General features: G+C 42.7%; 1 protein-coding gene across 2 annotated transcripts in view; it reads left to right on the forward strand.

Annotated features, from left to right (window-relative positions):
• Nucleotides 1–1,378: 1,378 nt before the first annotated feature.
• The window catches only part of PFKFB1 (6-phosphofructo-2-kinase/fructose-2,6-biphosphatase 1), a 63,173-nt gene continuing 52,391 nt past the window's right edge, over nt 1,379–12,160 (forward strand). For both annotated transcript variants that reach the window (XM_062183892.1, XM_062183893.1), the window contains exon 1: nt 1,379–1,742. In XM_062183892.1, the coding sequence (XP_062039876.1) occupies nt 1,646–1,742 (97 nt within the window). In that variant the 5' untranslated portion in view covers nt 1,379–1,645. The remainder of the gene's footprint in view (nt 1,743–12,160) is intronic.

Below are 12,160 nucleotides of genomic sequence, written 5' to 3' on the forward strand. Positions count from 1 at the left end.
CTCACGTTCCAAATTAAAAAAAAAAAAACCCTGAGACACTGAACTTTTCATTAAACCCATAGCCCACAAAGGACAGAGGTGGGATTCTACTCAGGTACTACGGCTCCAGAGCCCATTGCTCTTAACCACTGTGATTGCCTGCTTCAGTAGATTTATTTAGATATGTGGGCTTGGAATGTGTTGGAAGTCTGACATGATTTCTACACAGAAACTGGAGGGAATCTAACCTTTGTGTAGACTAGGGCTCTGAGAATATATTTTAGGGAACTTTTTTAAAGGAAAAGTGGAGCTGAGAACGTTTGAGGGCAGAGATTGGAAATTTCTATCCCTGAGAGATTACTCTTGTGTAGCCCAGCTCAGTGGAAGAAAGTTGAGCTTTCTCGTAGCCAATCACTGGAGGTTCATCAAGGGGTGGGGAGGTTGCAAAAGAATGAAGTAACAGCACACTTGGACATCTTCCAGGCAACAAGCTCTGCAGTTACATGAGTTCTACAGATAAATGCCTCAAAATTACTGGGAGTGGGAGAGGTAGAGGAGCACTGATGGATGAAGAGGAGGCTTCTGGGTAGGATGTCTCTGGCCAATAAACTTGTCCTCCTTTGAAGCTATTACTCCTTGCTCCCCACACCCTGCTATAGCCTCCAACCTCTTAAGGCTCCATCCCCAGACTTTGCATGAGGAACTTTAGGCAGGTTTTGGATCACATCACAGTGCCTTTCTCCCTGGGGCATATGATGGCAGCTGGCTGCCATGTGGGCAATATTTACCATCTCTCCCCCCAAGCAATGGCTGTACTCACCCCTCTCCCCAAGGTGTCAGATTTACTCTGATTTATTTAGCCTTGGCTGGAGATAGTGCAGGATCAGATAGTTCCCATCTCTCCAAGAGTGCCCTAAGCAGCAGATTTTAGGAGGGAGAGGACATGAAGGAGGGAAGGCAGCAGGATCCAGGGGAGAGCAACATTGCAATGTTATTTTGGGTGGGGGTAGCCATGAGGTAGTGAACTGTCTGTTTCCAGTTTGGGCCTTTAATTGCTAGCTCAAAACTTTGCATTTTTCAGTAGAGACTCTGTTTTTGTACTTGAGAATTTTGTACTTCGGGTGTGGATCTATTTCTGAGTTGAAGCTTGACTTTCTACTTGGCCCTTTTTTTTTAAATTTCAAAGCTGTGATAGCTGCTGAGACTTACCTCCAACACCTTTGCCTCTCCACCCCACGCAGGATGTGAGCACATGATCTTTGGTCTTCTATTTGCATATTCTACTAGTCCTGTCTTCATTGGAGGGAAGCGACTGGCCAGATCTGGGCTGTCTTGCTGGCTCCCTTCCTTGCTGGGCTCCAACTTATCTCCTATGTACACAGCCCTTGCAGTTCGGAGGCCTCTGCTGACCTCTGTTCAACCTCTCACTCTCTGCATCCAAGCCCCCACTGATACAGACAGGAGCAGAGACAGGCTAGGACTAGAGGAAAGAGGAGAGGGGGCTGGAGATAGGCTGTGAGAGGACTCAGAAGCCTAGTACGCCACCCCCTGTCCCAGTCCTGTACACCTGTTGCTGTGGCCACAACAACCGAAGGGGCAGCTAATAAGTTAGGAAGTGAGGCCAGGTATCTTGTGGGCAGTGGTGTCATTAGCTGCAACGCCTAAGATGTCTCAAGAGATGGGAGAACTCACTCAAACCAGGTTGCAGAAGATCTGGATTCCACACAGCAGCAGCAGCAGCGGGCTGCAACGGAGAAGGGGCTGTAAGTGGGGTTTGCTTCTGTGGGCTTCAATGTGGTGGCGGTGGTAGAATGGGTGTAGACAAGCCAAGGACTTCCCAATCTCCCATCAAGTCCTACCCCAACCTAGAGGTTGGAACACAGGAGCAGGTGGATGAAATCTCTGTGGGGATAACAGGAGGCTAATATCAGAATAGATGAGAAAAAATGAAGTGAAAGACAGATGGAAAGAAAGGGATGAAGACAAAGAGTGGGGGGTAGGTAAAGACCATCTTAGACACAGAGATCTTTGACTAGGAACTTTTCCTTTTGAATTTAGAGTTCTGGAAAACCTCTGGTTTGGAATTTAAGGTTTTCAGTTTAGGACTGTTCAGTGTTAGGCTAGAATGTTTCCTTTTGGTGATTTCTGTGTGAAGTCTGTGGAAATTGGTGTTGTCTGATTGTGCCGGGGTGAAATAAGGTGATGGGTTCTGGCACTGTGTCTCAGAGAACAGGTGCAGGGTACACAACAGCCTCATTTCACTGGTCAGTGGTCAGTATTGCTCTTCTACTTTCTCAAACCTCCTCTAATAATTCTTTACCTGCCTGGGCTGGGAAAGGCTGGGTGTCCTGGCTTCTGTACCACTTTTGTGGCACATAGGGACCCACTTATTATTCTGGAGATTTGAGAGAGAAGACAGTCTGTCAGGGCCATCTTGCCGGTGTAGTGTTCAGTTTGAAAATGTAAGAAAGAGCAGGGGCAAAGGAGAAACAAAAAAAAACACCTCTAAATGTTTAAAAAAAAAAAACCTGGAGAATACCATTTCCCATAGATAACGGGTCAGTTGTGGAACAAGGTGCTTCCAGCTCAAGGATTATGGCCTGCAGAGCCAGAAGGTGGGTGGAGATAAGAGCACTATGGACTGGGACCCAGACATCGAAAGGACCAGCTGGCCAAGCTTCCATGCTGCTCAGGCTACAGGAGGTCCAGGTTCAGGGCTTTTGAGGGGGAGCAGTAATTGCCTAGAGGATCCAGGAAGATGTAAGTTGTTAAACATTGTGTGTGGGATGTAGAATATGGCTTGAGGAAAAAGAAGAAAGAGCACAGGAACCAGCCTCCTGTATTCCTTCCTTCATCAGAAATTTCACTCGCAACTGGAGTTCTAGAAGCCTGGATGAAATTGAGCTACATCCCACCCCACCCATCAAGCCACTCTTTATTCTTTCCAGGGAGCTGTTGGGCTTACCTGACAAGCAGGCAAGGCGATCTCTGCAACCGTGGATCCTCCAGAATCAGATCCCTCACATTCCTGGGAACTATTTCAAGTTGGAGAGATAATATGCATAAAACTACCTAGTATTGTGTCTGTCACATAGAACGTGCAAAATAATTATGTGCTCATTTCATTCTGAGCCTCATTTTGCTGTGCTGTGCTGTGCTGTAAAGCGGGATTAATACCTACCTCCCAGTGTTGTTGAGCTGATTCACTGATTCAGAGGTTCTGGATCTAGACTGCCTAGGTTTCTGTCACAACTCTGCCACCTTCTGCCTCTGTGACCTTAAGACAAATCTCCCTGTGCTTCCCTTTCCTCACATGTAAAACGAGTAATAGTGTTACTGTGAACAGTAGGTGAGCAGAAACAGAGTGTCCAGCATATAGTACACACTCAATAATACCTAAATGTTTAGGTATTATTATTTAAACACAAAGGTGAATGTGTGATCCTCTTAATCATCATATCTACAGCATCAAGCACTGAGCCTGGCACATACACATGCTTAGTAAATGGTCACCCTGTGTGATGTCACTGTACCACTCACCATAACCAGGAATGGAACTCTGTATACACAAAAGTCATTCATTAGTGCTTGACTGAATTTCATCAAACCACAGATTAAAAACAAAACAAAACAATAATAAAAAAAAAACCCAGTGGTCACCAAGTCTTGCCCTGGAAAATATCTACCTCACCTCCTCCATGCTGGAGAGGCAAGGCTATTGACCCCAAGAAGATCTATGTTGCCTTTTGCTTGCAGCATCCTATTTAGAAGACACACAATCACTTAATCTTGTTTGAGAATTAAATGGATTAATGTATGTCAAGTACTTGAATATCCATATATATTCTTTTCTCATCCAACATTATGTTCAAGCACGACACTTATTGTGACAGGCAGTTGTGGCTTGTCTATTATTACTTGTTGTGAATATCCCACAGTTTATCCATCTTACTGTTGGTAAGCATTTAGGGTCACTTCTAGTTTTTGGTTACAAACAATAGTTTAATGGTCATTCTTTTACTTTCTTGAGGAATAAGTTCCTCCATCTTGTCCTTCTTGGACTGTCTTCACTGTGTTTGGCCCATCACTCTCCCCATAAATTTTGGAATAAGCTTTTCAAGGTAGACACACACACCAGATAAAACTTTTGGGATTTTGTTTAGAATTATGTTTGGTCTGTAAATCCATTTGAGGATAGTTAATAGCTTGGTGGTATTGACTTTTCCATAAACATAATATGTCTTTATATGCATTTAGACTTTTTTCATGCTATTTGAGTGTTGTTTTGTAATTATAAAGGGCTTGCACATCATTGGAAATTGGTTTTTGCTTACTTTCCTGTTGTTATAATGAACAGTAAGATTGTAGAAAATTACATTTTGTAATAGTTTGTTGCTAATGTGTACAAATGTTTTTGTACAATGAATTTATAACTAGTAAACCTACTAAACTTTCATAATAGTTTTTGATAAATTATATGTAAATGGAAGCTTTCATTTTTCCTTTCCAGTCCTTATGGTTTTCTTCTATTGTGTTACTGCACTGCTAAGATCTCCCATAGCTATCTCTCTTTCTGTCTCTCTGTTTCTCTTATACACACACATATGCACACACACAGTATGTGCAATACAATGCTGAATAGAAGTGTTAATATTGTGCATTTTTATGTTGATCCTGATTTTAAAAGCAATGCTTTGAAAGTTTAGCTATTGAGTAACTTCATGGCAGTCTTTTGGCAGATGTCATTACACAGGTTAAGGAAATTCCTGTTTATTCTGAGTTTGTCAAGATACTTTTTAAGATGAGTGACTGTTGAGTTTAATTATGTTTTCTGTGTTCACTGAAATGATATGCTTTTTTAAAAAAGTGATTTATTTATTTGAAAGGCAGAGTTACAGAGAGGGAGAGAGAGGGGGAGAGGGAGAGGGAGAGAGAGAGAGATCTTTCATCTGCTGGTTTATTCCTCAAATAGCCACAATGGTCGGAGCTGCGCTGATCCTAAGCCAGGATCCAGGAGTTTCTTCCAGGTCTCCCACACGGGTGCAGGGACCCAAGCACTTGGACCATCTTCTACTGCTTTTCCAGGCCATAGCAAAGAGCTGGATCAAAAGTGGAACAGCTGGGACTCGAACCGGCACCCATATGGGATGCCGGCACTGCACCCGTGGCTTTACCCTCTAGGCAATGGCACAGGCCCCAATATGCAGACTTTTTTATTTTAGCATGTTAATGTGGCACATCAGATTAGAGATTTTCTTCTGTTTAACTAATCTGGTAGTTCTTGGATAAATAAAACCTTCTAGATTGAATTCATTCATTCTTGTGTTTTGTTTAGGATTTTTAACATTTTGTTCAGGAATAAGATTGATCCGTCATTTTCCTAACCTCATGTTGTCCCTGTTGGAGTTTGGTATGGAGGTTATACTAACCATAAAATGAGCTGAGAACTATTTCCTTTCAGTGTGTTCTCTGGCAGAAGTTGTTCAAGGAACTATCTGTTCCTCAAATATTTGGCAGAACTTTCAGGTAAAACCATCTGGGCATGGTGTCTTCTTTAAAATTGTAACTGATACAGTTTCTTTAATAGTTACAGAGTCATTCCATTTTTCTATTTCTGCTTAAGTCAGCTTTGTTAAGTTATGGCTTTCTAGACATTATTCTACTTCACATCATTTTTCAAATTTATTTGTATGAAGTACTATTCCATGTCTTTTTAATCTCCGTTACATTTGCAACTATATCCTCTGTTTTGTTCAAATATTGTTTATTTGTTCCTTCCCTTTTTTCTTCTTCATTATTCTTACCAGAAATGTGTCACTTTTAAATTCTTCTAAGGGAATCAACTTTGATACTTTCTATTATATCTTTATTTTGTTTAATTATTTTTCTTTTCATTAATCAGTTTCTTGCACTTTCTTTGGATTTATTTTGTTCTGTTTTAACTTTTACAGTTGGATAATCAGCTCATTAATTTTTATACTTATTTTCTTTTTTTATTATTTTTAAATTTTTATTTATTTATTTTTTGACAGGCAGAGTGGACAGTGTGAGAGAGAGACAGAGAGAAAGGTCTTCCTTTCCCATTGGTTCACCCCTCAATGGCTGCTGTGGCTGGCGCACCGCGCTGATCCGAAGCCAGGAGCCAGGTGCTTCTCCTGGTCTCCCTTGCGGGTGCAGGGCCCTACACTTGGGCCATCCTCCACTGCACTCCCGGACCACAGCAGAGAGCTGGACTAGAAGAGAAGCAACCAGGACAGAATCCGGTGCCCCGACAGGGACTAGAACCCAGTGTGCTGGCGCCGCAGGCGGAGGATTAGCCTATTGAGCCGCTGCGCCGGCCTATACTTTCTTACTTTCTAATATAAGCATCAATACGATAATTGATCTACCAAATACAACTGACATTCTACAGGTTCATATTGAATAGCTATACAAAGTTTTTAAACACTTCCAGACAACCTGATAAATAGGTACTACCCCAGGCTGTCTCAGTCTTTCCAACACTTACTCATTTGTCCTGACAAACGCAGTTCCTTTCCCAGGACTGGTGTGATCTACTGATAATCAGCAGCTAAAGGGTTAATGCACAGCAAAAGATTTCCAGTACTTGGCACCATCCCTAAGTCAGACTTCTGTTTTGACAGATCAGTAACCTTACTATTTCCAGCTTAAATCCATTCTGGTTAAGGAACAAATTTTGCATTATTTCAGTTCTTTTAAATCTGTGGAGACCTGCTTTATCAACCAACATATGGTCAGTTTTGGTAAATATCCCATGAGCAATTGAAAAGAATGTGCATTCTACACTTGTGTTTAGTGCAGTATTGTTGTGGGGTGAAAAGTGCCCAAACAAACAAACCTGACTTAACTGTGGTTAAGTATTTTAGCCCACGTTCTTTGCCTCTGCATGAGATGAGAATTATAAGCAGAGACATACGTAAAATGCAAGAATGAAAGCATGATTTGTCTAAAGAAGTAGAGGAACAGGGCCGGCACTGTGGTATAGAGGGTAAAGCTGCTGCCTGTAGTGTCAGCATCCCATATGGGCGCTGGTTCGAGTTCTAGGTGATCCATTTTCAATCCAGCTCCCTGCTATGGCCTGGTAAAGGAGTGGAAGATGGCCCAAGTCCTTGGGCCCCTGCACCCACGTGGGAGACCCGGAGGAAGCTCCTGGCTCCTGGCTTTGGATAGGCCCAGCTCCAGCCGTTGCGGCCATTTGGGGAGTGAACCAGAGGATGGAAGACCTCTCCCTCTCACTTTTCCTGCCTCTGCCTCTCTGTAACTCTGCGTTTCAAATAAATAAATAAATCATAAAAAAAGAAGTAGAGAGACAGTACACATTCAGATGTGAATACAGTCAGCTCCATCGAAGAGATGTGCACCATGAGGAAAGAAATGCCCATGAGTATAAGAATGGGCCCTTGAGGAGAGAAAATTTGTCCATCCTCAGTTCAGTGTTCACGTTTATTGGGTAGGGGGTACTGCCCAAATGTAATATGCAAATAGAATGAAATTTGAGCTGAGTTCAGTGTGCCTGATGGCCTATGTGAAGGTTTCCACAGTGTTTCCACATGGAGCCAGTGTACACCTGTTCCTCATGACATCTTCTTCATGATGGAGAAGGCTTAGATGCATCATGGGAAAGTGGGTGTGCTGAATTGACAAGCAAGAAATGGAGTTACAGGGGCAGAGATACAAAATTATTGGAAATCACCCAGCTCCTTTGTTCACTGACTCCCTTCCTAACTCATATCAGTATATGGTATAAGTCTTATTTGTTTGTTTAAGATTTATTTATTTGAAAAGCAGAATTATGGGGAGGGAGGTGGGGTGAGGGAGGGAGGGAGAGATTGATATTCCCTCTGCTGATTCACTCCCCAAATGGCTACAGTGGCCAGGGTTGGACCAGGCTGAAGCCAGGAGCCAGGAACTCTATCTGGGTCTCCCATGTGGGTGGCAGGACTTGAGCCATTATCTGTTGCTTTCCCAGGCACATTAGCATGAAGCTGGATAGGAAGTGAAGCAGTCAGGACTCAAACATTCATTCTGATATAGAATGCCAGCATTGAAGATGGCAGCTTAACCCATTGCACCATGATGTAAGCCCCAAGTCATATTTGTTAATCTGGCTCAAGTGTTCTATATTCTTATTATGCTTTGGTTGCCTGTTGATATGGAAAACTTGTTAGTGTCTTCTTCTGATGGTGTCAATTTTGAAATTTTGTAGATAAAAATTTAAAATCCCTTTATGTCTCTAATGAATTAAGTATTTTATCAATGTTTATTTTTAAAGATTTATTTTATTTATTTGAAAGAGAGTTACAGAGAGAGGTAGAGAGACAGAGAGAGAGAGGTCTTCCACCCGCTGGTTCACTCCCTAGATGGCTGCAATGGCCAGAGCTGTGCCAATCTGAAGCCAGGAGCCAGGAGCTTCCTCCGGGTCTCCCACGTGGGTGCAGGGGCCCAAGGACTTGGACCATCTTGTACTGCTTTCCCAGGCCACAGCAGAGAGCTGGATCGGAAGAGGAGCAGCTGGGACTAGAACCGGCGCCCATGTGGGATGCGGCACTTCTGGCCAGGGCTTTAACCTGCTGTACCACAGCACCAGCCCCAATATTTTATCAATGTATAAGCAAATTATATCTGGTAATTATCTGGTAATCTGGTATCTCTGGCATATTTTCCCTAACCAATTTTTTTACTATTAATATCTAAATTTGCTTTATTTACCTTCATGCTTCCTGATATATGAGGGATCTTCATAAAGTTCATGGAAATGTGTATTAGGAGAAAACTATAAGGGTGGACATTTGGCCCAGTGGTTAAGATGTTACTTGGGATGCCTGCATCCCATATCAAAGTGCTTGGGTTCGAGTCCCAACTCTGTTCCTGATTTTAGCTTCCTAATAATGTGCACCCTGGAAGGCAGTGGGTGATGGCTCAAATAGTTAGGTCCCTGACACTGACATTGGAGACCTGGATTGAGTTCCCAGCTCCTGGATCTGGATGTTGTGGGCATTTGGGAAGTGAACTAGCAGATGGGAGATCTCTCCCTCTCTCTGTCTCTGTCTCCTGCTTTGTTTCTCTGCATTTCAAATAAATACAATAATTTTGTAAACTTTTGTATGGATTTCAATTTTTTTAAAGTTTTTTGTTTGTTTGTTTGATTTGTTTATTTTGTTTGTTTATTTGATAGGTAGAATTACAGACAGTGAGAGGGAGAGACAGAGAAAGGTCTCCATCTGTTGGTTCACTCCCCAAATGGCCACAACGGCTGGGGCTGCACCGATCTGAAGCCAGGAGCCAGGTGCTTCTTCCTGATCTCCCATGTGGGTGCAGGGGCCCAAGGACTTGGACCATCTTCTACTGCTTTTCCAGGCCACAGCAGAGAGCTAAATCAAAAGTGGAACAGCCAGGACTCAAACCAGCACCCATATGGGATGCAGGGGCCAAAGGCGGAGGATTAACCTACTGCGCCACAGCGTCGGCCCCGTATGGATTTCAAATTTTTTGCAACAAAATAAATTTATGCTGTCATTCCATTTTCCATGAACTTTTTGAAATATTCCCATATAGTTTCTTAGACTTCAAAAAATGTTTTTGAGAGAGATAGAGTTCACATGTGATAAAATTTGCCACTTTAAAGTAAATAAGGCAGTTATTTTGAGCATATCCACATGTTTTGGAACCATCACACTAATTCTAGGACATTTCAGTATGCCAGGAAGAAACTTCACACTCTTTAAAGTAAATTCTGATTCTCAGCCTCTGGCAACTGCTGATCCGCTCTCAGTCTCAATGAATTATTTTTTGTTCTAAACCTTTCGTATCAATGAAATTGTTCAACAGGGGGCCTTTGTATCTGCTTTCTTTTACTGGGTATAATTACTACAAGGTTAATTCATGTTGCAGTATGATTGGTACTTCATTCCTTTTTAAAAAATATTTATTTATTTATTTATTTGAAAGACAAAGAGTTAGAGAAAGAGAGGGGGGAGAGAGAGAGAGAGAGAGAGAGAGAGAGAGAGAGAGAGAGAGTCATATGTCTGCTGTCTGCTGGTTCACTCCCCAAAAGACTGCAGTGGCCAGAGCTGGGCAGATCTGAAGCCAGGAACCAAGAGCTTCTTCCAGGTCTCCCATGTGGGTGGAGGGGCCCAAGGACTTGGGCCATCTTCTACTGCTTTCCCAGGCCACAGCAGAGAGCTGGATCGGAAGTGGAGCAGCCGGAACTAGAACCGGTGCCCATATGGGATGCCGGCACTGCAGGCGGCCATTTTACCCACTACACCACAGTGCCGGCTCCCACTCATTGAATTTCTGTCTTTGTATATTGTACAGTGTGCCTATGTCTTGTGGCTGTGACCATTTCTCCCTTCTCTGGCTAAAGCATCCCTAGTCTGTTTCCTTAAAGCCCTTTCTCCTGTTGACTGTGGCTTCTGCCCTGCCCCACTTAGTTGAGACATGAAAGTTGGTGTAGGCTGGTGTGGGACAGATTTCTCTTCTTCTGGCTGTTGTAAAATTTCAAAATTGCACAGCACCTTCTTCTCAACCTCAGACCTTTGTTAGAGTGAAGAGCCTAGGAGGGGTTCCCAATTTTATTCTTGTCGTTCAGTTAATGATATCCCAAGGGAGCTTTTTTGTATTCTCTCTGTAAAAATTTTATAGGAGGGCCAGCATTGTGGTGTAGCAGGTAAAGCCACTGCCTACAGTGCCAGCATCCTATATGGGTACCAGTTTGAGTCCCAGATGCTCCACTTCTGATCCAGCTCCCTGCTAATGTCCTGGGAAAAGCAGCAGAAGATGGCCCACATGTTTGGGCCCCTGCCACCCAAGAGAGAGATCTAGAAGAAACTCCTGACTCCTGGCTTTGGCCTGGCTGAGCACTGGCCATTGCAGCTATCTGAAGAATGAACCAGTGGATGAAACATTCTCTTTCTCTCTCTCTCTCTCTCTCTCTCTCTCTCTCTCTCTCTCTCTCTCTCTCTCTCTTTCTGTGTGTGTGTATGTGTGTGTGTGTCTGTAACTCTGACTTTCAAAAATAAATAAATAGATCTTTAAAAAGTCTTATAGGGTCCCTGAAAAAAAGTCCTGTGAGAGTGTGGAGACTCCTAACACTGCAACCTCTGGGAGCTTCTCACTCATGTTAATCTACACTCAGCTTCTAGCAGTTTGTCAAAATTGCTGTTTATTCCTACTGGCTTCTAATATATATCACCTTTTGCTCCAGATAAGCAGATCTCAGATGCTATCTCTGAAAGTGCCTGTTTCTTCAGATTTCAGGGTGGAAATTTCCTCCATACTCTTAGTTTTCTAATGGATCCAAGAAAAATCACTGATTTTCAGTTTGACCAAATTTTTATTGTTGTAAAGGTGAAACCAACAACTTCAAAGCTCTTAGAAGTCAAACTGAAAACCCCTTGGTTTTTCTCTTCTTTTTTAAAGATTTATTTTATTTGTAAGGCAGAGTTTGGGAGAGAGAGAGAGAGAGAGAGAGAGAGAGAGAGAGAGAGAGAGAGAGAGAGAGATATCTTCCATCTGCTGGTTCACTCCCCCAAATGACTGTAATAACAGGGGCTTGGCAGCAGGTGGAAGCCAGGAACCTAGAACTCCATCCAGGTCTTCCACATGGGTGGCAGAGCTCCAAGCATTTGGTCCATCTTCCTTTGTTTCCCGAGACACATTAGCAGAAGGTGAATAGAAGTATAGGAACCAGGACTCATATAGGATGCTGGCATTGCAGGAGTCAGCTTAGCCTGTTATGCCACAAGGCCACCACCCCACCCCTGCAACCGCTTGCTGTTTTATAAGTCCACAAATTAGACATGTTTGTGTTTTTTTTAAAGTCTGTGTTGATTTAGCTTTACCCACATGTTTTATGTTTTATTTGATCACCATTCCTTCTTGATTCCTAGCCCTTCCATCTGGGACTGTTTTTCTTCTGCTTTAAGTACATCCCATAGAGCCCCTCTTATTGAGAATCTGTTGTTAATAAATTCCCTCTGAGTCATTTGCCTGAAAATATGTTTACTGCATACATGTTCTTGATGATAGCTTTTTTCAGAGTGCATAATTCTGAGTTAATAGTTATTTTCTCACAGCACTTTAATGATATTATTCCACCATCTGTGATTTTCATTATTGCTGTTCAAAAGTCAACTGCAAATCTAATTGTTTCTCTTGT

Source organism: Lepus europaeus, chromosome X, assembly GCF_033115175.1.
Source record: "Lepus europaeus isolate LE1 chromosome X, mLepTim1.pri, whole genome shotgun sequence".
In the NCBI taxonomy this organism is placed as follows: Eukaryota; Metazoa; Chordata; class Mammalia; order Lagomorpha; family Leporidae; genus Lepus; species Lepus europaeus.